Below are 24,604 nucleotides of genomic sequence, written 5' to 3'. Positions count from 1 at the left end.
CACTTGGCAGTTTATAAATAATTTTCTCAACCATTATCACAATTGAATGTGTTTCTTTACAAAGTTATTAAAGTAACTTCAAAACACTTGGAGGCAGTTAGTGTGGTTGCTATGTAATGTGGTGGAAAGACATTTATTGAGGTACATTTTATGCCATTATTCTGTTCACAGAGGAGAGAAAGTAGAAACTGCTTGGAATCAGAGCCTTAGACTGGAGCAAATGAAACTGGAAAAATCCTTTTAGGAACCCGCTCACATAATCCTTTTCCCATATATTTGATGTTTGGGATGTGGGAGGGTCAAGGCAGGGAGAAGGCAAGAATATGGAAATAGGATAGGAGGGAAGCAAGACGTCACACTGAGAGAGCAGTAGTCTTTCTGGAGGTGAGTGTTGCAAAGAAAACAAAATATTCTCTGCCCTTTCCTCCTCCTATACTCTGCAGTTTCTTGCAGTTCATAAGGAGATGCTGCCAATGATTCTTTTGTGATTGCCGTTCTTCATGTCTGACTGTCACCGTGACTATCAGAGCCCTTAACCTACAGAGTGTCAATTGGCATTATTCTAGAAAACGATGGAAGCTGTATTAACTCCTTTTTCACAGGTTCAGTGGTGGACTACTTAAGTGTCATCTCCCCCTACCACACACTGTCTCCCCTCCCATCTTTTATTCCTTCCCCCTCTTCTTTCTTTCCTCTTCCTTGATCTCTGCCCCACAATTACTCTTGTCCTGTATTCTATGATCTACAGGTAACTTTTAGTTCAGGTGTGTGACGTTAAGTATATTCTGTTCATCACTGACATCTTTCTTACCCATGTGCAGTGGTTTTAATATTTCACATTTATTACTGCATTTGGTCCTCATTTTCAGACATGTAGTTTATGGCATTATTACTATTTATTACCATCTTATCTTTATTAATATTTTGCTTTTAATATTTTGTATGAATTGTATGATGCATCTTTGTAATTTGTCCAAGATCACCAAATTGGTACAACTGGAAGTATTTGAATTAAGACTGTGGCTACTAAGAGAGATCCAATGAGACAAAGGTTTCCCTTTGTTAAATTAAGCAGCAGAAATGAAGAAACAATCTCTGTATCAGTGAAAACTGGACAGTAAAATGCTGATAACCTATTTTTGGCTGTTGTAGCCTATTCCAGTGGCAGAGCTGCCCACCTAAACCCAACAGTATGAATTGTGGTGTTTCTGGTGCAAAAGCTGACTCTCAGCTAGAGGTTAGCAGGGGTTTTGCAGTTCAAGTGAGCGGAAGGAGTAGCTGTCATCAGTGACATTAGCACCTTTTTGGTTGTATAAAAAGACCAGCTTTAATGCAATAAAAAATCAAATTCAGGGCTTCCCTGGTGGCGCAGTGGTTGAGAGTTTGCCTGCCGAGGCATGGGACACGGGTTCGTGCTCCGGTCCAGGAAGATCCCACATGCTGCAGAGCGGCTGGGCCCGTGAGCCATGGCCGCTGAGCCTGTGCGTCCAGAGCCTGTGCTCCGCAACGGGAGAGGCCACAACAGTGAGAGGCCCGCGTACCGCAAAAAAAAAACCCCCAATTCAATCTATTAAACTTATTTTAATAAGTATTAATAGTAATATATTTTAAAATTAGTTTAAATTGCAAAGACAGCGCATGCTTATTATAAAAACATTGGACATTAACAGATTTATAACATAGGGAGAGTCTTCTCTTTTTCTATCACCCAGTTTCTCTCACTCAACAGAGGTAACTACGGTTTACCAATTTGGTGAATATATTTCTAGAAATGTTCTGTGTATATATAAATGCACATACAAATGTGGGACCATACGAAACATAATAATATGCAAACTTGCTTTCTGAACATACTATAAGTATTTTTTCATATATACACATATATATTTACCTTATTCACTTTAACGATTGCATCCTTCCCATTGTATAATATACTGTAATTCATTCAATCGGTATACTGTTGTTGAATATTTAGGTGACCTAGCTTTTGTTGTTACTACAAAAAAAAAAGTTGCAGTGAACATTCTTGTATAACAAATTATTATAATCTTGTGCATTTATCTTTAGATACTTCAGATAAGTGGAAATTCTGGTATTGGAATAATCACTAATATTTTAGATGTGTCTCTAAATCCTTGAGATGCCACTTTGGAGTTCAATCTGTGAAGATGCAATATACACAAAACATAGTATCTTTACAATAAAAGTAATTTTTTTTTTTTACCATTGCAGACAGACCAAACTTTCAGCAAAACTGGTTTGGTTCTGTTTTTCCTGGAGGTGCAAAGTTCCATATACCTAACAGTTTCAGTTGTCCTCTCTGTGGTACAGTAAAACAATGCGTCAAATCAGGCCATCTATAAAGTTTCAAAGTATGGAACTATCTAAGAAGGCAAGAGATCACTATGTGTGGTCGTGTCCTTTTTGGGCAGGGTCCTTGAGTCTTGGATCTTTGCTGCTGTCTGAACCAGCATGATAATCCTTTAACCTTTTTTCACAGCCTTTTTACTACAAAGAGTGGAATTTTTCTTATAAAGAGTCAGTTAACCATTAAAATCATTCCTTTGTGCCCTCTTTCAGAGCCGGTTGGGGACTTTATGGTATTGATAGTATGCCAGATCTCCGAAGGAAAAAAACTCTGCCTATTGTACGAGATGTGGTGAGTCACTCCTGTTTAATTCATTTTGACTGCATACGTTGTCTTTATCTTTATTAGATGTCATACTGTCCTTCTCATTAAATGCCTAGCCTGTAAATATTTCATAGAATAACACGCAGCAGAAGCTGGATGCTAGCAAGTGTTATATTTATTATTTCTTTAAAATCTATTAGATGGAGGAAATAACTCTAACCTTTTGACAGCTTTTAATATTAGTTGAAATTACAAATTGAGTTAAAATGGCCCTATAATTGAGCAGAAAGAAGTCACACAACATGCAAAGTGGGCTGCTGCACCTGGGCTTTGATGACCACAAGTTTACTTTGCAGTTGAAGGCTATATTTGACAGTCTTCATCTTAACCCAGTAAACTTTATGCTTTATGAAGCATGCAGATAATATTAATCAGTTCCTTATTCTCATATATTAAGATCAAGTCTAGCCAAATTAATAAGCTGTTCCACTCTCCAGAGAAAACTATGGCTTCCAAGTCATTAAAACCTTTATTAGCCCTGAACATAACTCTGAATGACAAACTCTCCTATAGGAAATATGCTGGGGACTGCTTAGAGATGCAAAGAATTGATAATAGTCTGTATTAAATTCTAAAAACAAATAGCCCATCAACATGAAAAAGAAATGTTTTCTATCATTCACAGTGTTTTCATGTTTTGCTGGAGGCTTATTCTTAATAGTTTATTATATTAAAATGTATTTTCCCTCAGAGAAACTGAAGTTTTCCTTTTAGCAACAATGTGCACAATTTCTTGATATCAGTAATTTTCAATTTTGCTATGAAAACCTTCATCTGAAGGTCATCACTTTAATTTTAAATTAGGAAAGACAAAATCTTGCCTGGAAAAATCTTACGCTGGAAAGCATGATATGTCTGTACAATTAGCTCAGATTCCTGCCATTATAGTGTGACATTATTTTTAAGTGTTAGGCTTATTTAACATTATTACACTCTTTTCTCACCTGTCATATGTCTAATTATTTATATTTTGTTTTCTCTGTCACTTGGACACTTCAGGCCATGGTAAGTGACTTTCATTTTATTTAATTAATACTTGGCAGTCTTCTCAAATGTACACTGCTCTTATTCATGGGATCGAAGAGAGCAAGATGGGGAAATAAAAAGAGACATATTCGAATAAGAAGTTTGGGTTCTCTAAGGTTTAACGTCTAGTTCAATTCTGAAAGACAGACCAATTTACATAAACAACAGGAACATATACAGGCTAAAATAAAATAAAAACATAACTTTAGGGACAGTAGTTGTCCGAGATGGAAGATCATCTTTGGAGGTAAGTCCTGTATAAGTTTACGTGGTAGGAGTGGAGATGGTAGGAGTTTACAAGTGAGGAGTGAGTCACCTGCTCACTTAGGACTGTACTCAACCTAACTGGGCACAATGGCTTTGTAGCTCCAAGGAGATATATTTCTGACCAGATCTCTTATTCCACTGTGACTTCCCTTTGTTCTTAATGGGAGAGAAGATTTAATATTCCCACATAGCACTCCTGATTTCCAGAGTTCTCTATAGCACCATCGAGTATATTATATTGTATATGTTTCAGGTGGGAGCAGCATAATGGTTCTATTTTACAGGGAAAACTAAAGGGATGTGACTCTTATTTAAAATCACCTAAGTTACCAACATTGAGTGAAGAAAACAAGTCTAATGATGATTCTCAGTTGGTAAAATGGACCCTTGGAAGAAAATATTCTGGCCAGATGTGGAAGCATATTTCAGGGAACTATGGACAACTCAAGAATCATCTAGTACCAGTCGTGATTCAGGGCTATCAGACAGATCAGCTGGCTCTGTATCAATGGTTATGTTTTATGAAGGAATGTGATTATGATTGTCTTGGGGAAAAACAATGTCTTAGAAGCCTCTTGCTAGCCTAGAAAACTTGGGCTTCAGGCCTGCCTTGCTGGGCCTCAGTTTTATCATCTGTAAAATGTAGAGCCTAGGTTTGATGATCTAAAGGGACTTTTTCAGCTCTAATGTCCTATGATTCCACATTCTGGATGAACTGGCTGACTACTGAAAATGGTAGGTCCCTATTGACTAAAGTGTGAATAGCGATAGTCTGTACTTTTACACTTTCACCTTCTGCTGAGTAATAGGTACATAGCAGTCACCTCATAATTCTGTGTGTTTTTGGTTTTATTTTAAGACCCTGGCTGCCCGGAAATCTGGACTCTCCCTGGCTATGGTGATTAGGACATCTCTAAATAATGAGGAATTGGTAGGTGCAGAGTCAGTTACTAACTATGCATTGATCGTGGTCTGGGGAAAAGCATTCTGCCTGGGCTGCTTGTTTGTTATGTTCATTCCAGAGTTCTAGGAATCATTGGGAACGTGGGGAAAGTCTGACCCTAAACAAAGTTTCTCAGGGCCTCAGCTGCACGATCGTACAAATTATCCTGTGCTGCTCAAATACGCATGCACCTTCCCATCTTTACAAATGCGATTTCATCCTAACACAGTTTGTCACTGTCCACCTAAAAAATCCTGCTAAGTTTTTACATAGTTCACGTTTTGCTTCCTTTTGGAGGCTTTCCCAAACACCCTCCTCCCCTTCTGGCTCAATTATTAGTTTTTTCCACTGGGCTTTTCTAGCATTTAATCATGACCTCCATAGTATAGTATGGTATAGGATGGTTAAGAGTGAAGGCTGCTTGGGGTGAGTCCCATCTGTGCCACTAAATTAGCATTGTTACGTCTGGTAAGTTATGTAACTTCTCTGAGCCTGAGTTCTTTCATGTGTATAGTGAGGTGATAATAATACAGAAGATTAAGGGAGTGGATGAATATTTAACACGCTTACACGGCCTAGGGTACAGTAAACAATAAATACAAGCTGGTATTCTTATTATTTTTGTTACTACAGTTTGATTATTTTGCATAAGGCTTTCCTTTTAGACTCCATGAAGGTAGCACTATATCCTGTTTGTTGTTCTTGTTAAATATTTTCATCCCTATTGCTTAGTACACTGTCTGACGTAAGATAGAAGCTTTGTCAATTCTTGTTGAATGAAAAAACCAGCATGATTAAAAGGTACAAGTAGGGTCAGGGATTCTTGAATTTGGTTCATTAGAATCACCTGGGGGAGCTTTAAAACATACTTATGTCTGAGTCTCACTCCCATGATTCTGATTTAATTGGTTTCACATATAGCCTGGATAGAAGAGGGTTTTTTGTTTTGTTTTGGTTTGTTTAAACTTCCAGGTGATTCCAATGAGCAGTGGGTGTTGTGCCATGGTAACTGCATCCTGCACAGCCACTCTGCTGGGGCTTTTTTAAAAATAATTAATTAATTAATTTTTATGGCTGCGTCCGGTCTTAGTTGCGGCACTTGGGATCTTCGTTGAGGCACGCAGGATCTTTCGTTGTGGTGCATGGGCTTCTCTCTAGTTGTGGTGTTCGGGTTTTCTCTTCTCTAGTTGTGGCACACGGGCTTAGTTGCCCTGCAACATGTGGGATCTCAGTTCCCTGAGCAGGGATCGAACCCATGTCCCCTTCATTGCAAGGCAGATTCTTTACCACTGGACCACCAGGAAAGTCCCTCTGCTGGGGCTTTTATCCAAGACAATTTATCTGTGCCCTCCTTTATTGCAACTAGGTACTCTACCTCCCCCAATTTTAGAGACTTTGTCATTCTTAGAGAATAAAAATGTGGCCACTATTATTACTTGTTTTAAATTTCTATACACTTGCCATTTAAACACCATTATTTATATTTTTCATTCTCTTCTTCCTGTCATTGTCATTTTCCACCCAAAGCCAGCCTTTCCTAGGTGTCTATCAGCAAGCTGCCCTCCCCAACCCAGTCAACCCTTAAGTACTACATCAGGAATAGTACATGTCCCTTTGGATATCTGGGTGCTACAGCAAGTTCAGAACATTTTTTATTGTGCCATAGGATTTTTAAAATATGGCTGCTTTCCCAGGGGCTTATTCTTATCTACTGGGTTTATGATGCCATGTAATATTTTCACTATAGTTTGGTTACGAGAGAAAGTAAACATTCTCTGGTATATGAGAAAGCTTCATATTGCTTGCTGAATCTCAAAGTATCCAGTCTTTTGCTTTTGAGGAAATAATCAAGATGGAAGGTTTTTATTGATAGGCTCCTAGACTGTTCCTTTCTTATATTTTAAAATTTGCTATTTGGTTTAACGCACAAATAGTCATTCCTATGAAAAGTGAAGAGGAAAGCGACAGAAATTAGAGGAATGCTACTACATTTTCTGAGGCTCTGACAGAGACCACACCCTCACTTCATAGTTAAATTAGCTATTGATCTATTGTTCCTTTACTTAAACATATCATTTTGCTTCTTTAGTTTCAGAAGACCTATGTAGAAGATATTTCTCTGTGGGCGTTGAGTGGATGAACAGAGTCCATCATCAGCTCCCTCTAAAACTCATAGAGCCCGTATCCCTGGGGCTCATGTCTCAAAAAGCAAATGAAATATGACTTCTGTACAACAGGCATATTAAATGCCACTCTTGACAAGCTGTCACATTAAGTCATTACATGGGCAACTAACATAAATGCTGGAGCAAATACTTTCCACTTCCCACTTCGTGAGTCCCAGGCACCCTCAATGTGAAGCATGAAATATTTGCCTTTACATGAAGAAAAAAGGCTTGGTCATGTGGAAAATGGTAGCCCTTCTATTTGAATTAAAGAGATGTGCAGTAAAAAGCTCAGTCATCTCTTCCAAGGAAGGAAAGGGCTATAAAGTCTGATGCAAGATGACAGTGGGTCAGCCAGCACCACCTCCACTGACACACTGTTGGCAGTGAGCAAAGTATTGCCAGGCGCCCCGTCCATCACCAATTCCCAGTCACCACAAGGAGCTACTGGGACTGATTGGGAATCTCCGTCTAATCAGCCCTTAAGTACTACAGCTTTGAAATATTCCCATCTGGTTTAATAACACCAGACAGGATAACAATCTAGTATCCATATACCACAACAATAATCCGCCTGGCACTGCACTGCTCAGCTTTGTGCTTGCTTTCTCAGTGGTAGTTTCCTAGGTTTAGAGCCAAGAGTAGCACAGTCACAGTAAATCCATTCACTATTTCCACAAATATTAATTGACTGTCTTCTGTGTTTCAGGCAGTGTTTCAGATTTTGGAAATAAGGCAGAGAACAGCTCATTTTAAAATCCCTGCTGTCATGATGCTTATAGTGAGAGAGGAGCTGAGATACTATGTTCTGTACCCACTGTTGCTATAGTTCATAATGGAAGCTTTTAGTAGGCAGGGGTATTTAGACTAAGACAGGCTTAGATGATGGTTATGAGAAACTCAGGTAGAGTGAGGAATCCAGATCACCAAGGCTAAAAGAGATTCTAGAACACTGTTTGTTCTATCTGGGTTGGTGTCCATGTTTAGGAGGCTGGCCTAAGGGCAGGCTTATAGGGAGTGTCAATTCTCATAAAGGGTTGATTTGTCTAGGAGGATAGAGGTCCTTCTTCCAATAACAGGATTCAGGCCAAAGAAAAGGGACTGGCAAGAACTAGGTGTGGGGATAAACAGGATATCAGAGCTGGGTCCTATTCCTAGCATAACCTAGAAAAAAACATGGAAGGAGGAAGCAGGTCAGAACACCTGTCTGGTGCCTGGGGTTCAATCTGGAAGTTGCAGGCTCAGTTCACCCAGGGATTCCGGACTCCCGCTCAGGAACAGGAATCCTTTCATACCACGTGAACAAGTATTGAAGTGATGTGGCCTGAATTTGAATCTCAGCTCCACCTCCTATTGCCTTTGAGAACTCATTTCTTATCAATATGCTTTGTCTCCCTGAGACTTGTTTATCTCATCGTTAAATTAATGTAATAATACTTATCTCACAATGAGGGAGAATTAAAGAAATGTCTTGCCAGGCACAGCAGTGGCAGTCAGGGCAGTGGAACGGGGGCTTAGGATGAAGTATCCAGAGTACCTGCTAAGCCCAGTGCCTCCCTGTCACCTTTGCAACTGAGGGGCAGATTGCAGGGAGTACTGACAGGGGAGTCATCACCAATGACACCAAATATACAGGTTATCTCTTGTTTACAAGTAGTATTGCTATTGGGGCTGCTTCTTTCCTTCTTCAAGAGAAGGAAGTCATGCTCCTTGGCTTGAGAAGCATGTTGGTCCAAGCCCACCATTTACTAGCTGAGGGAACTTACGCAAGTTACTGAAATTTTCTTGGCCTCAATTTTCTCATATGTTTGCTAATTATGTAAGATTTTTGCACCTGTATTCATTAGTAAAATGGCCTATGGTTTACCATGTCTTTGAACAATTGTGGCATCAAGAATAAACGAATTTTATAAAGTAAGTAGGGAAGCTTTCCTTTTCCACTTCTCTGGGGTGATATGCATAAAGTAAGTGTTGCTAACCTTGAAAGACTGACAAAACTTGCCTCTAAAACCGTCTTGCACGTTTTTTTTGTTTTTGTTTTTGATTTTTTAGGGTGGTTTTATGACTACTAAATCAATTTATGTAGTATAACAATTCTATCCATGTTATTTAAACATTTGTTCTTGAGTCAATTTTAATCATTTATATTTTTTCTAGAAAGTTAACCTTTTTTCTAAATTTGCAAACTTAATACCGTCAAATTGTTCATATAATTGTATCATTTATAAAAGCTTGTGCTGTTTTCATCTTATTATTTATTTGTATTTTTTTCCTCTCTTTTATAGAGTCAGTACTGCAAGAGATTCTCTGGCATTTGTTTTGTTGACTCCATATTTTGTTTCTTTCATATTTCATTTATTTCTGCTCTTACTCATCTACTTTTTATATTTTCCCTGAAGCTATTTTTCTAACTTACTAAGTTGAATATGTAGTTTGTTAATTTTTATTGTTGCTATTAACTAGTGCATACACACAAAATAATATCTACAACATAAATGAAGGGAGTAAATAACAGTACAAACACCTTATATCCATCATTCAGCTTTAAAAAGAGAATATTTCCATCCCTTGTGTATTCCTTCTTCATTTTCTTCCTCCTTCTAAACTTCAAAGATTTTGTCTATCATTTTGTTGCTTCTGTTTATATTTTTACCACATTTGTATAACCTAATTTTCTTTTTGTCTTTTCTATCAAATGCATTTTAAACTATTCATTTTCCTCTCAGCACACTTTAGCTGCATCATACAAGTTTTGATATATAGTGCTTTTATTGCTGTTGAGATAGAATTATTTCATAAATTGTCCAGTGATTAATATTTTGACTCATCAGTTATTTAGAAAGTGTATTCATTAATCTTCCAAAGATAAGGACTTTATTTTTGTTACTGTATCATGTTCAGAGGACGTGGACTGTATTTTTAGTCTTTAGTATTTAATTGAAAATTGCTTTATGGCTTAGTACATGATCAGCACTGTAGATATCCCATATGAGCTTTTTCTGTTCAGTACATAAATTTTGGGACTTCTATATCCCTGATAAATTGTTTCTTTCAACTTTTGGTAGCAATCCTGTTAATTTCTTGCATGTTTTTTCCTTAAACATATTCTGTGTGATATTAATACAGCTCACTGAAGTAATTAGGTTAATATCTTCCTTGATAGAACCTTTTCTGGCCCTTTCTTTAAATCTTAATGTGTTTTATGCATATCGCATAAAAACAGATAGCTTTAAAATTCAGTCTCAGAATTTGTCTTTTTATGGTTGGATTCAGTTTACATTTATTATAATAAATTTGAGCTTAGTTCTCTTATTTTTTTATTTTTATTTTTTTGTGGTACGCGGGCCTCTCCCTGTTGTGGCCTCTCCCGTTGCGGAGCACAGGCTCCGGACGCGCAGGCTCAGCGGCCATGGCTCATGGGCCCAGCCCCTCCGCGGCATGTGGGATCTTCCCGGACCGGGGCACGAACCCGTGTCCCCTGCATCGGCAGGCGGACTCTCAACCACTGCGCCACCAGGGAAGCCCAGTTCTCTTATTTTTAAATGTTTAATTAAAATACTTTTCAAATTTTAAAGTTGATCAGTAATTCTGTCCTGAAAAAATTATAAAGATCTGAAAATGCTTAGTCTCTGATTACTACCCTCAATGCCCACATTAGGTAGAAGTCAAGTCTAAATGTCCTATCTGAAAATGGTCTGAAAACCCAAAGATCCAAGCCCATGGAGTTTAACTGGATCCCAAACATACTTCTTAGGTTTCCACAGAATCTGCTTTTTTAAATCTGTCATTAAGTCCCATTTATTTATTTATGTGTTTAGGTGCCTGGGGAATCTTTCTTTGCAGCCCTTCTACAAAGTATAATGTTTTTTTTCCAACACTTACCTAGTGGGCTATATCAACTTCATTTGCCAGGTTTCCAGATCAGTTTTCCAATAAACAAAATGAATATACTAATATTTCTAGAGGATTTGGAGGGGCATCAAATGAGATAACAAATAGACAGCACTTCAGCCATTTTGGATGCATAAATATTAGTTATTATTTTTATGATTGTCTACTTTCACTACACAGCTTTACATAGCTACATGATTGACTTTCTTGGTTTTACAAGAGAACAATAGAATGGGTTCCCTTTAAGAGGGAGGGTCACCCCTTTCCCTGTCTTCCTTTTATAATATCCTAACCCTTCTTCCTGTTCTTTCATGGCCTCTGTCAGAAGATTTATAAGAACTCAGTCTCTGCCCCGACTGGTAAGAATTAGACTTTCCAGATTAGAATGCCTAAAGTTTCTCCCAGTGGAGAAATTCAAATTATTTTGGCCACTTATATTTAATAAGTTACTCATCTCATACCACCTTCTTTATTTGTATATATATTTTTTTTCATTGAAAGTTTGAATTGGAGAAAAAGTGATACTTATATAGTACATGACAGATTTACCCTAATTTGTTATCAGGTCAAGTTCCATGTCATGTATTGGCATGGAACCATATTGTACTTCTGACTCTATATACTATATTGTCCTCTCCTTAAATTATTGAACCATCTATTTTATCACTGTTCTACCCTCTTTATTTGGACTCAGTCCATAAGTTACTTAGGTCACTGGTAATTGGTACCTGTTATAAAACAATATAAGTAAAAACAAATTACTTACAGTCTTCCATGTATAGGCACATAACTTTTAGTCTCTGTTAGCACTTTCTGTGACAAAAAATTTTACCCAAGTAATTTTAGCTTCTACAGTCAGTCTTATGTAATGATTAGTCTAATGAGTAAATCAGTCATGAAATTATGTCTGTTTTTATACTCAGGAACTTATTCTACCATTGTTCTGTCCTCATGCTTATGACCTATTTCAAAGGTCACATTGTACCTAATCTTTGCTCTGCAAATCTTTCTGATGCTTTTGTCCAGAAATAGCAAAATGATACTTAGAGGACAGTAAGTAGATTTCTAAAATCATGCATCAACTATGTGAAATATGCTTGAAAAAAAGCATACTTTTTTTCCTGGAATTATCTAAACGTGATTGTTTTCAAGTATAGGAAAGAGATGGTTTACGTAGTTCTATGAGGGAAGCCCACAGGATGCAGAGAAAAATAGAACTTCATTAGTTAAGTTGCTGGTTAACATAGGAGAGGGAAAAGGAGAAAAGGTATGTGGCAAATGGAGACAGTCAAGCTTTGTTCCTGTTATAAGTGTTAACAGTTTGTAGATTGGAATTTTGGTGGTCCAAAGACACTGGTAATTGTTCCCTGAAGGAGGCTTGATTGCTTTATTTCTCGGACTCATTTTAATTTCCCCATGTAGTTTTCAATAGAAGAGGCAATTCATTCCCTGTCCTAATTGTTCAAAAAGTGATATATTAGGGCAACTCACTTTAAATTCCAGTTTCTCAGAGCAGGAGTTTTTAACAAAATCTATGTCTAAAATATGAGCATCCTCCTCTTTGGAGCCCAAAGGTTGTACTTGGCTACTAAGTTGTACCTGAGTGAAAGCAGAGTAATCATTTCTACAGATTAAAGCAGTGTTGAAGCAATAAAAATTGCCTTACTTTCTGGAATCACACTAGTAATATAAAAATAATGTTTATTGTTCTTTACTTCATTGCAAAAGCTTGATATCGTGGCTATAAATAGAAAAATTACTGGAAGAACATGCATCAAACCGTACCTAACTTTGAAAAATTAAATTATTTTTTATTTTAATACTTGTTTGGATTTATAAATTACTCTTTCAGTGAGCATACATTTTATTATTATCAGAACATACATACATTTTAGCAAATAATATATGTTTGTTGTAGAAGATTTGAAAAGTTTAGAAACACTTAAAATAGATTAGCAGGAAGTCTCCCAAATTGCTTAATCCATTCTGTCCTTCAGTCCTAATTCCAGTAATTGAGCTCTGCTTGTTCTTCAGACCACCTTCTCCATATGTCTAGTTCCTTGTTTACCTAGGCCAGAGACCCTCTCTTGATAACATAACCAGTTCCCATCCTTTCACATCAGCTCGGATCCTATTAGCTACACCCTATTATCTTTCTGCCTACTCTAAGTACATGTGTGTATGTATGAAAGTATGTGTGTATATATATTTTCTCTTCCCTTTAATCCACCTCTTAAAGGCCAGTTACAGGCTTCCATTTCCCATCGCCCATGGCTAATTTGACTGTTTCCCCTTGTTTTCTTCTGCTTTGTTTTTATTCAGTGCCCAATATCCTATCTTTTGCCTTATTCCACAAAAACTCCACACTATGTCCTTATAATCTTGTTTGATCCGGTCTTACTTTGCTGCTAAAACTACACTCTTTCCCCCAGTATGCAGTATTCCCCTGAGACATGAGTCCCTTCTTATCAGATGTATTTTTCATGCTTTCCTTAGCCATTCATTTCCTCAGTTTCTAAAGTGACCATCATTCCATCTTAGGCTTTGTTGGAATAAGAAATGTTTCCATAAGCCATTTATTTTATTTTATTTTATTTTATTTATTTTTTAAACGTCTTTATTGGAGTATAATTGTTTTACAATAGTGTGTTAGTTTCTGCTTTATAACAAACTGAATCAGCTATACATATACATATACCTGCATATCTCCTCCCTCTTGCGTCTCCCTCCCACCCTCCCTATCCCACCCCTCTAGGTGGTCACAAAGCACGGAGCTGATCTCCCTGTGCTATGTGGCTGCTTCCCACTAGCTATCTGTTTCACATTTGGTAGTACATATAAGTCCATTCCACTCTCACTTTGTCCCAGCTTACCCTTCCCCCTCCCCATGTCCTCAAGTCCATTCTCTACATCTGCGTCTTTATTCCTGTCCTGCCCCTAGGTTCTTCAGAACCATTTTTTTTTTTTAGATTCCATACATTTGTATTAGCATACAGTATTTGTTTTTCTCTTTCTGACTTACTTCACTCTGTATGACAGACTCGAGTTCCATACACCTCAGTACAAATAACTCAATTTCGTTTCCTTTTATGGCTGAGTAATATTCCATTGTATATATGTGCCACATCTTCTTTATCCATTCATCTGTCGATGGACACTTAGGTTGCTTCCATGTCCTGGCTAATGTAAATAAACCTGCAATGAACATTGTGGTACATGAATCTTTTTGAATTATAGTTTTCTCAGGGTATATGCCCCATACTGGGATTGCTGGGTCATATGGTAGTTCTATTTTTAGTTCTTTAAGGAACCTCCATACTGTTCCCCATAGTGGCTGTATCAATTTACGTTCCCACAAACAGTGTAAAAAGTTTCCCTTTTCTCCACAGCCTCTCCAGTATTTATTATTTGTAGATTTTTTGATGATGGCCATTCTGACAGGTGTAAAGTGATACCTCATTGTGGTTTTGATTTGCATTTCTCTAATGATCATTGATGCTGAACATCCTTTCATGTGTTTGTTGGCAGTCTGTATATCTTCTTTGGAGAAATGTCTATTTAGGTCTTCTGCCCATTTTTGGATTGGGTTGTTTGTTTTTTGATATTGAGCTGCATGAGCTGCTTGCATATTTTGGAGATTAATCCTTTTTCAGTTGCTTCATTTGCAAATATTTTCTTCCATGCTCAGGGTTGTCTTTTCATCTTGTTTATGGTTTCCTTTGCTGTGGAAAAGCTTTTAAGTTTCATTAGGTCCCATTTGTTTATGTTTGTTTTTATTTCCATTACTCTAAGAGGTGGGTCAAAAGGGATCTTGCTGTGATTTATGTCATAGAGTATTCTGCCTCTGTTTTCCTCTAAGAGTTTAAAAGTGTCTGGTCTTATATTTAGGTCTTTAATCCATTTTGAGTTGATTTTTGTGTATGGTGTTAGGGAGTGTTCTAATTTCATTCTTTTACATGTAGCTGTCCAGTTTTCCCAGCACCACTTATTGAAGAGGCTGTCTTTTCTCCATTGTATATTCTTGCCTCCTTTACCAAAAATAAGGTGACCATATGTGCGTGGGTTTATCTCTGGGCTTTCTATCCTATTGCATTGATCTATAGTTCTGTTTTTGTGCCAGTACCACATTGTCTTGATTACTGTAGCTTTGTAGTATAGTCTGAAGTCTGGGAGCCTGATTCCTCCAGCTCCGTTTTTCTTTGTCAAGATTGCTTTGGCTGTTTGGGGCCTTTTGTGTTTCCATGCAAATTGTGAAATTTTTGTTCTAGTTCTGTGAAAAATGCCATTGGTAGTTTGTTAAGGATTGCATTGACTCTGTAGATTGCTTTGGGTAGTGTAGTCATTTTCACAATCTTGTTTCTTCCAATCCAAGAACACGGTATATCTCTTCATCTGTTTGTATCATCTTTAATTTCTTTCATCAGTGTCTTATAGTTTTCTGCATACAGGTCTTTTGTCTCCTTAGGTAGGGTTATTCCTAGGTATTTTATTCTTTTTGTTGCAATTGTAAATGGGAGTGTTTCCTTGATTTCTCTTTAGCCATTTATTTTAGAGTACTTTTCAAGCTTTGGTAAACACGTGCCCATATCCCCAAAACTCAAGAATGAAAAAACTCATAATTATTTTTTTGAGACTGGGGATATGTACCCTGTAGTGAACTACCTAGTGTTTTTCTCCAGCTTCTACAGCTTTCACGTTATGGTTTATTCTGATGCTCCATTCAATTGATTTTCAGTGTGTTGTCTAGTAAATTTTCCATGTTTTTTCTTTTTGAAATTAGCTTCACTTCCTCTTTTCATGAAATGGACCATCCCTCTTTAACCAAACCAAACCAAACATTTCAATGAAACCTTCTCAGCTGTCTTTCACTTGCTTTCCTTCAGCCTATTTATTGTTTTTGTTTTTGTTTTTGTTTTGTGGTACGTGGGCCTCTCACTGTTGTGGCCTCTCCCGTTGCGGAGCACAGGCTCCGGACGCGCAGGCTCAGCGGCCATGGCTCACGGGCCCAGCCGCTCCGCGGCATGTGGGATCTTCCCAGACCGGGGCACGAACCCGTGTCCCCTGCACTGGCAGGCGGACTCTCAACCACTGCACCACCAGGGAAGCCCTCCTTCAGCCTATTTAATTTTTTAGCAAGTGGTCCTTATATTTATTACTCCTACTATAGCCTAAGGATTTAGAGCACTGACTATATGTCACTTGAATTCAATAAAATGAAAATGGACATAGGGAATTACAGTGTGTTCATCATCAAATTTAAATTATACAGATGAATTCATGTTCAAAATCAACCCTTTGCCCAGCTTTGCTTTCTAAATTAATATGTATTTCTCACTTGCGTTCAGTAGCAGACTGTTGTGTTCCCACCCAGTGTTCCGATGAGTTAGAATTGTTGTTTTCCCCTACTAAGACAACAAATTATGCAATCTCAAATATACCTAAAGTCCATTCTTATTTTTTTGGCTCAACCGAAAATTTTGTATTACACTCACACACACACCACATATACACATTACACGGTCCTCCAGCCCCTCAGCTCAGCTAGAACATGAAACTGTCAATGGAGAGCTGATTGTAAATCTGTTATGCCGAGAATCATTCAACTCACTTTGATGATATTGAATATCACTCTGCTAGGCAGTAAATGGGAAGCAAAGATGCATAATACATACTTCTAACTCTAAAAGAACTCTTAACAGTTCTTTTCAAGACAAGGCATCTTCATTAGGGAATGAAGCCAAGAGATTTATTGGCTTAGACTATCTTTACTGAAAAGTGATGGATCCACTTGTTTTGTCGATACAAACCCTAACACAGGGGTCTTCTACTTGAGAACTTCCCATATTTTGAACATACTGTTGCTCTGTAGACTCACTTGAAATATAAAGAGCTTTGACCAGCCCCTCATGGAGTAACAAGACTGCATCTTGCTGTTCAAAAGCTAGAAAATTTTTTTAGCAATGCTTAACTCCCTGGTAGGGAACCTCCTTCCACCATTAACAAACATATTCTGGGAAAATACATAATGAGGGGAATGTATTAATAAAGGGAGATATGCTGTTGCCGTACTATGGATTTGAAAAATAATGACAAGTTAGCCATTTCAACACTGTGGGAAGACATTCTGAAATGAGATTTAAGGATGATTAATGCAAAATACAAGTGCTTCCTTTTTAGCATTGCTTATCAGCTGGACTCCTACAGGATTTATGTAAATAACCATTCATTATGCATCAGGTAGTTGTGGGAAGTTATTTGTATTTGTAACTTCAGAGAGTGCTAGTCTTTCTACCAGGACGTCACCTGCATAGTGGGATATGACAATCAAATGGACAGACACATCCAAACAAGTCTCCACTATCAACCCTAGTACTTAGTATTTTCTTTTTTTTTTTTTTTTTTTGCGGTACGCGGGCCTCTCACTGTTGTGGCCTCTCCCGTTGTGGAGCACAGGCTCCGGCCGCGCAGGCTCAGCGGCCATGGCTTACTGGCCCAGCTGCCCCGCGGCATGTGGGATCTTCCCGGACCAGGGCACGAACCCGTGTCCCCTGCATCGGCAGGCGGACTCTCAACCACTGCGCCACCAGGGAAAGCCCATACTTAGTATTTTCTTAGTGTTTGAAGTCTATATTTGTTACCATCTCACTATTTGATCTTCAACATAATATGGTAGATAGGTAGTACAGGAAAGTGAGGATTAGAGAGTTTAAGTCTCTTCCTAGATCACAAGACTCTTAAGTAACAGACATTCATTAATTTCACACACAAAAAATGTGTTGTGACTTTACTATGCCCAAGGACAATGACAGGCACTGTTTAGGCACTAGAGAGATAGGGAAGAGAGCTCCTGCCTTCTGAAGCCCATTTCATATGTCACATGATGGGGCCTGTGCTCGTGAACTCAGGCCTCCTGGCTCCCCGTTCAGTGCTCACTCTACCAACAGCTTCCATGTGCTATTAAATAGTATCTCCCTTTAAAATACAAAGCACCATGAGAGAGTGCCACATTTAACCTTTATCTACTACTAGGGCTTTCTTATCAATTCGTTGATGAGCTCCTTCCTAAGGAATAGGTGATGAAAGCAGTTCTCTGTGGAAAGATCTATAGAAGAAGTGTACTTTGGGACTGGGGAGGGGTGTAGTGTTAGAGAGGGTATAGAATCAGGGAGATGAGGCCTGGGTAGAATATAAAAGAGGGGAGGGAGTGTTTCTAGAGGCTTAAAATCAGCATTGAGAATATTTTCCATTACTTCATAATTTTACCAAGAACCAGAAGAACCAATTTAGACCAAGGATAGTAATATAATTCCTTTTTTTTTTTTTTTTTTTTTTTGAATTGATGTTTCCTGAACATCTATCTCAAGCCAGAGACTAGGTTAGGCTCTGAGGATTGATCCAGCAGTGAGCAGTATGCTCATCATCCTTGCCCTCATGGAGTTCACAGGATAGAGGGACATAGTCATTATCAAGCAACAAGAGCTCTGTGCTGCCATGAAAGAAGCTTACACAGCAGGGAGCCCAGTCCAATATGAAGATTGGGGAGTTCTTTGTGTTCAAAGAACTGAATTGGGCCCTAGAACACTGAGCAAAGAATAAGTGTGCAGAGTTAGTTTGATGACTGCCCTCACTTAAATCAATAATCAAGGGGTCCCCTCAAAATAGCGTTTTCAGGAAAAAGTTGTAAAATGGTTTGTTTTATGATGAAATTCTCCAGATCCACTGATGTGGCTCGTGTTGGTTACTTGTCTCATCTTCACAGAAAATACATGTCTTCAAGAAGACTTTGCAGGCACTGATCTACCCCATGTCCTCCACCACCCCACACAACTTTGAGGTCTGGACGGCTACGACACCTACCTACTGTTACGAGTGTGAAGGGCTCCTGTGGGGCATTGCCCGGCAAGGCATGAAGTGTTCAGAGTGTGGAGTGAAGTGCCACGAAAAGTGTCAGGACCTCCTGAACGCGGACTGTTTGCAGAGTGAGTATTCGGTTAGGTGAAGAGGCAGGTGTGCAGAGCTGGTCTCACCCTATGCATTTTCAGCTCCTGCTAATTCTCAACAAATCCTACTCACCCCCGGCCTATTCATTCACACAAAGATATACATACTGCCCGCCAAGTCATGTAAATGATTGTGTCTTCCTACACTCTTGACCTTGGCACTTTCAGATTCCTCAGAATAACTACCTGGAGTTCAGTGGCACTCGGACCAAGTAGAAAACTTCACAGTGACTTCCAATCTTTGTTCTCACTTTTATCTCATAATAGCCCCACGTGGTCAGTGGGAACATGTAAAGTCACATTCCTCAAACAGGGGTTAAGACACACCCCTGCGATGCCAGCAACTGGAATTCTTTTCCAAGCCTACTTGACACCTGCCTTCTGCAGGCAAGAGCCATGCTCTTTTGCTGTCCCTGTGCAGCCCTTAGAATTGGGAGGTCTTGTATTTGATGTCAAAGACAAATCTAACTTACCAGATAGGTGACCCTGGGCAAGGTTTTCTAACTTTTCAGGGCTTCATTTTCTTCCACCAAATAAATAGGAATAATAAAATGTACCTCAGTGGGTTATTTCGAAAATTAAATGAAATAGTTGCTGCTAAGAGTCTGGCACATAGTAGATGCTCAATGAATATTAATCGCCTCTCCATTCTTTTACATTTCTGAATAGGTACATGTCACTTTGACTTTCATGACAGGTTATCTTAAATTTTCCATTTCCAAAAGAAAATCCTTTATACTGGTACTTTAGATTAGGTCCTGAAATGCCAAAACATCATACTCTAAAATACATATTATTGGCTTTTCACTGCTGGATTTGTCTGCTGACCTTATATAACTAAAAAAGCACTGCTGAACAAATCTATTTAAACATGGATTTTCATTTTCAAATGATTTTTTTTACATCTAAATATTGTCCCCTTTGTTCATTCTTTATAGGAATGCAGTCATTGTAAGGTACATAGGTTGCCTGAAATTGAGGGAGGACAGAGGAAAATGTCAAAATAAAGATTAAATCAGAAATGCTGGCACAGCTGGCTCTTGCAGTAACAGTCACACATATTGTACACTTTCCTCTACCTGATCAGTATTCTCCCTACACAGTCAGGTCAGCCTAAGACTGTTAATGGTAATGAATGTGTTTTTTGAAACAAAATAGTGCCCCTTCTTTGAAAAATAAAAGGCATATTTAGGAATGAGTGCTTAGAAGAAGGCAGATTGACTCAGTATTACTCAGCCAATTTACTTGTAAAATCTCATAATACAATTAAAATTCAGTCTACCTGTTTAAAAACTGAATTGTGAACAGGCATCTTAAGAAACAGTCACATTAGGGCAGTGACATTTTGAGAAAACAGATAGGAAAAATATTGCCATCTAGAAACAAGTGGCTTGAGTCCCTTAAAGAAAAAAAAATGATGCAGATGATATCTAAGAAATGAGTTCATTCTTCTTTAAGTCTTTCAGAGAAGAGAGATGCCACCCATTCATTAAACTTTAGAAACACTTTCATAGTCTATTTCCATCTCTTGGTATTATTTGGTGTTGGTTAAATACACTAGGCGAGCTTTGTGCTGAAGTTATTCATTAAAATGCCCATGTAAATTGGAAGAATCAAAAACAGTGCAGACAAAATGAGGGTAGACATGTATGCCCCAGGAAAAGGATATTTTCCTGATCACCCCTCCTTATTTTTCCCTAAAACCCTTGTTCTCACCTTGAATGGAAAGAGGTGTTGCTAATACATGAATTCAACTTCACCGCTTGCCACAGTAACTATCAATAAAATTTAAAGTTGTCCCTACAAAATCAGTGACATTTCCTTAAGAAATTTCTCTTTTCATTGCTTTAAGCAAGAAATTTGCAGTGTGACACGTTGTGTGAAATACTTCCATGTGCGCCAAAATTGAAAGAAAAGGAGAGAATAAAAAATTGAGAGAGATCAGAGTTGGAAAATACAGCTAATACTGCAACTTGTAAGCACAAGGAAGTTCTTTGATTTCCTTCTCCAGATGGTCATTCAATTTCTCTTTGAGCATCTACAGAGAAAATTTAACACCTTGGCAGGCGGCTTAATTTATATTAGAAAATTCTAGCTTATAAAATAAAATTTGAACCAACTCTTGCCTTATAGCAAATTCTTTTCGTTAAGCCAAATCTTACCTTTGGAGAAAATATTCAATAAATTGACTTCTATCATATATGATAGTTTTTCAAATACTTGAAGATAATAGTCTTCTTTAGGTTTCTAGAACCCTCATTATTTTGCTAATTTTCTGAAGAAATTGCAGTCTGTCAACGTGCATACACACATACACTCAGAATAAAACAAAAGGAAAAATAAGTCTACATTTGGGTCTGACTAATGACCTGTACAAAATAAAGGGTATTTAAAGTTACTTCAAATTAATTTGAGTTTGGTATTTCAGTCCCATCAAGTCTTGGGTCTGTGACTTACACACTTGCAGTCAAGGGAAATTAGACCAGGTGATAATATCCCACTCAATGTTCTAGCACCTCCATGCAGGTGCAGAGATGCATGGAAATAGGTTCCGCAAACAGCCTCATCTCAGCTCCTGTCTAGTTGATTCTACCTGGTGGTTTCTACACTTCACTGCCTTCCTGGCCTGAGGCTAACAGCCCTGTGAAGTGGAAGATAGGAGCAAAGGATAGCAGAGGAAAACATAGCAATGCTTGAGAGAAGAGCACTGATCTGTCATACCCCTCCCTGTTCCAGGCCAGTAGCAGTGGGTAGAGTTCACCTATTTTTCTTGAATTAACTCATTTCTGTCCTGTTATTTGAAAATCCATTTACTCTTTTTTGGAAATGGCATTTGGTGATGGAAGAATTGAAACGCAGCTAATGGAGGAGCAGTTTCCGACCCTGAATGGTATTCATGTAACCCATAAGGACCTTGCCAAAACAGTTATGGTGGCAGTTTTAAACTAGGAAAAAGTGAAAAAAAAGTGTATGTTGGCTGGGTTGAGGTCGTATGCAGAGTGAGACATATGTAAAAAGAGAGATCACATATAAAATATTTTCCTTGATTATCTTTTTACAGTAGAAAAGAGATAACTTCAAAATCAGAAAAATATGCAAATAACCATGGAACCTAACCCAACTGGCTAGCACTTTCTTACACATCTGCAAAGAAGAAATCCCAGAGTCCCACTGAAAAAATATTCTGCCTAGTTTTAATTCCTAACTGGAAATTTCAAGTATCTGCATAAAGAGAGAAAGTATTTCATCAAGAGTTCAGGAAAGCAGCATCTTGTGAGATGTGCTGTTTTGTTCTGTGTTTCCCACTGACATTATGTTAAGCTTACATGCATTAATTATTAGCCATTGTGAATTCGTAACATGCACAAAATCTGGCTAGTGCACTCCTGGCTGCAAACTAGATACTGATTTTTTTTCATATTTGTGCTACCACATTTGCAACCACACTATCTTTTAAGATGGTCAGTTATTTGTATATGTTGAACAGCTATGGATGGGAGTGTTATTCTGGGTTTTCAGATCTAGAAAGAAAGTAATCAGTGTTGTTCCTGGACTCAGACATGTTTTCTAAAACTTAACTCAGGTGAGTAGATGTAATGTGTTGGAAACTTTTGACATTCTACTCTGTCAACAGCAATTATACAAAGTATGTTTATGTTATGAATATACTTAGGAAGCTTAGAAATAGGATTTTGCGTGTCTACTGCTATAGGGTGGAGACCAGTCTTTGTTTCCCCATAATTTAGCACACATTTAAGCACAGCTAGCTGCATAATAAGTGTTGGGGAAGCAACAAATGAGGGCATGCGAACACAATTAGAAATAGCATGAAATGGTTTAAAGATCATCTTTCCATAGAACCGTAGATCATTAAGGGAGCCTTTGAGATCAGTAGATTGGAGAACCCGATCTACTGATTTTACTTAGTTCAGACAGTTCAGTATCTTGTCAAAAAGAATCAAATGGTAACATAGGTAGGGTTACAACTAAGGTCTCTGAACTCCCAGCCTAGTGATCTCTCCTAATTTATAAAGAAATATGCAAAGTGGACCCTAGGGGGAAAAATGGAAAGTTGTTAAATTTTATCTCCAGTGCTTTCCCCCCTCCCTGTCTTTTAGACATTCTGTGCTGCCCAGACCTTGACTTCCCCGCGCTCCCGATCATGACACCTCAAGGCCTCCCTCTATGACCAACCCACCAAGCTCGGGGTATACCCTCAGTCCACCATCTCCAGTCACAACTCACTCACTACACTGACTTTTCAATACTAAAGAGGAAATGATTTGATAAGTTAATTTGGATAAAAGTGGAATCAGTAGTTAAGTTAGCTTAGTACAATGGTCAGTTCCTTAACCCAAAGGAATAACCTTATAGTGTAGCATTTTCAGGTTTTGGGATAGGGGACTCGGGGCACAAAAAGGGTGAGTATGCCTTACATAATGTCACAGACATATTCTATGTAACCTAAGCGAAGGCTACCTGTCTATCTATATACATTTTTTTCATACTCCTGAACTATTTGAGAAAGATCTGGCTTCTAATCCTGTCACTAGTAGAGTTTTTGAAAACCTCTCTGAGCACCATTTTCCATATATGTGAAATTAATAATACCTGTCAATGCCCTCCAGCTAAAGACCACCAGGAACACACCTATGGTTTTAAAAGTTCAGTTTATTCCCCATCACTTCATGGAGAATGCACACCAGGGTGAACCACAGGGCATCTCAGTAAGAGGGCATTAAAAAAGCAGAGGATTTCTCTTGATCAGGTTTGCCTTGAAGTGAGGACAATTCTGTGATTGTGTACGTTAAAAAAAAAAAATCTACGAGGAAAGCAGAGTGAGGCTAGCAGCTGTACTTAGTAAAGAAGCAGTAGTCACTCATATTAGGAGAGGGATGTTTGGTATTTTGTGGTTACACAGTGACCTGGTTTTCATCTGTGCTTAGAAAAAATTAGAGAGTGGCCTTGTTTGTCTTGCTTTAAGAGGGACCATGTGTGAGGATGGCGTCCTATGAGAGTCCTTATACCCAGCTGGAAAGCATTACTGCCTAGTGGTGAGCACCAGGCCAGCTTCCAGCCACAGTGTGAACCAGATGTGTCAGCCGAATTCACAGGTGTCAGAGGCTATTTTAAAAAAAGAGAAAAAGAAAGAAATCCTAAGTTTAATTTTTTCTTTGTTATCTTTTTTTTCTTTCTTTCTTTCTTTTTTTTGAAAAGGATATGAAGAAATCTATGTAACTAACACTGGTGAGACCAAAAAGATCTTTCTTCTTCCAATCTCTCCCTTCCTTCTTTTTTCTTTGCATAGTAAAAATGTTTTTGAAGTTGCCCCCCCACCTTTTTTACAATTAATTTGTTCCCTTAGAGCTTATAGATAGTTCTGGACTCTGAAATGACTGGGAAACGTTGGGGAAGTGAGTATATAGATAACACTCATGAGATGGAGTTTTGACAAAGAATTGTGGGAGTGTATTCCTGATTTTGTGGGGGGCGTTTGGCAGGCACGTTTCTAAACTTTTCCTAAAAGTTTGCAGTTACTAAAAATGGGATGATCGAATCTGGTGGGGTTGATATAGTGGAAGCAGAGGAGAGGAAAGGTTGCTTTTCTTTGTTTGGGGCT

The 24,604-nt window shown here is 38.2% G+C and overlaps 1 protein-coding gene across 2 annotated transcripts in view; it reads left to right on the top strand.

Moving 5' to 3' along the window:
- UNC13C (unc-13 homolog C) overlaps positions 1 to 24,604 on the top strand; it is a 790,070-nt gene that overhangs the window by 394,532 nt on the left and 370,934 nt on the right. For both annotated transcript variants that reach the window (XM_049705963.1, XM_049705964.1), the window contains 3 exons: positions 2,581 to 2,659; positions 4,845 to 4,916; positions 18,744 to 18,963. In XM_049705963.1, coding sequence (XP_049561920.1) covers positions 2,581 to 2,659; positions 4,845 to 4,916; positions 18,744 to 18,963 — 371 coding nt within the window. The remainder of the gene's footprint in view (positions 1 to 2,580; positions 2,660 to 4,844; positions 4,917 to 18,743; positions 18,964 to 24,604) is intronic.

The sequence above is a fragment of the Orcinus orca genome, chromosome 2 (genome assembly GCF_937001465.1).
Source record: "Orcinus orca chromosome 2, mOrcOrc1.1, whole genome shotgun sequence".
Taxonomy (NCBI): Eukaryota; Metazoa; Chordata; class Mammalia; order Artiodactyla; family Delphinidae; genus Orcinus; species Orcinus orca.
This window is presented reverse-complemented; position numbering and strand designations above follow the sequence as displayed.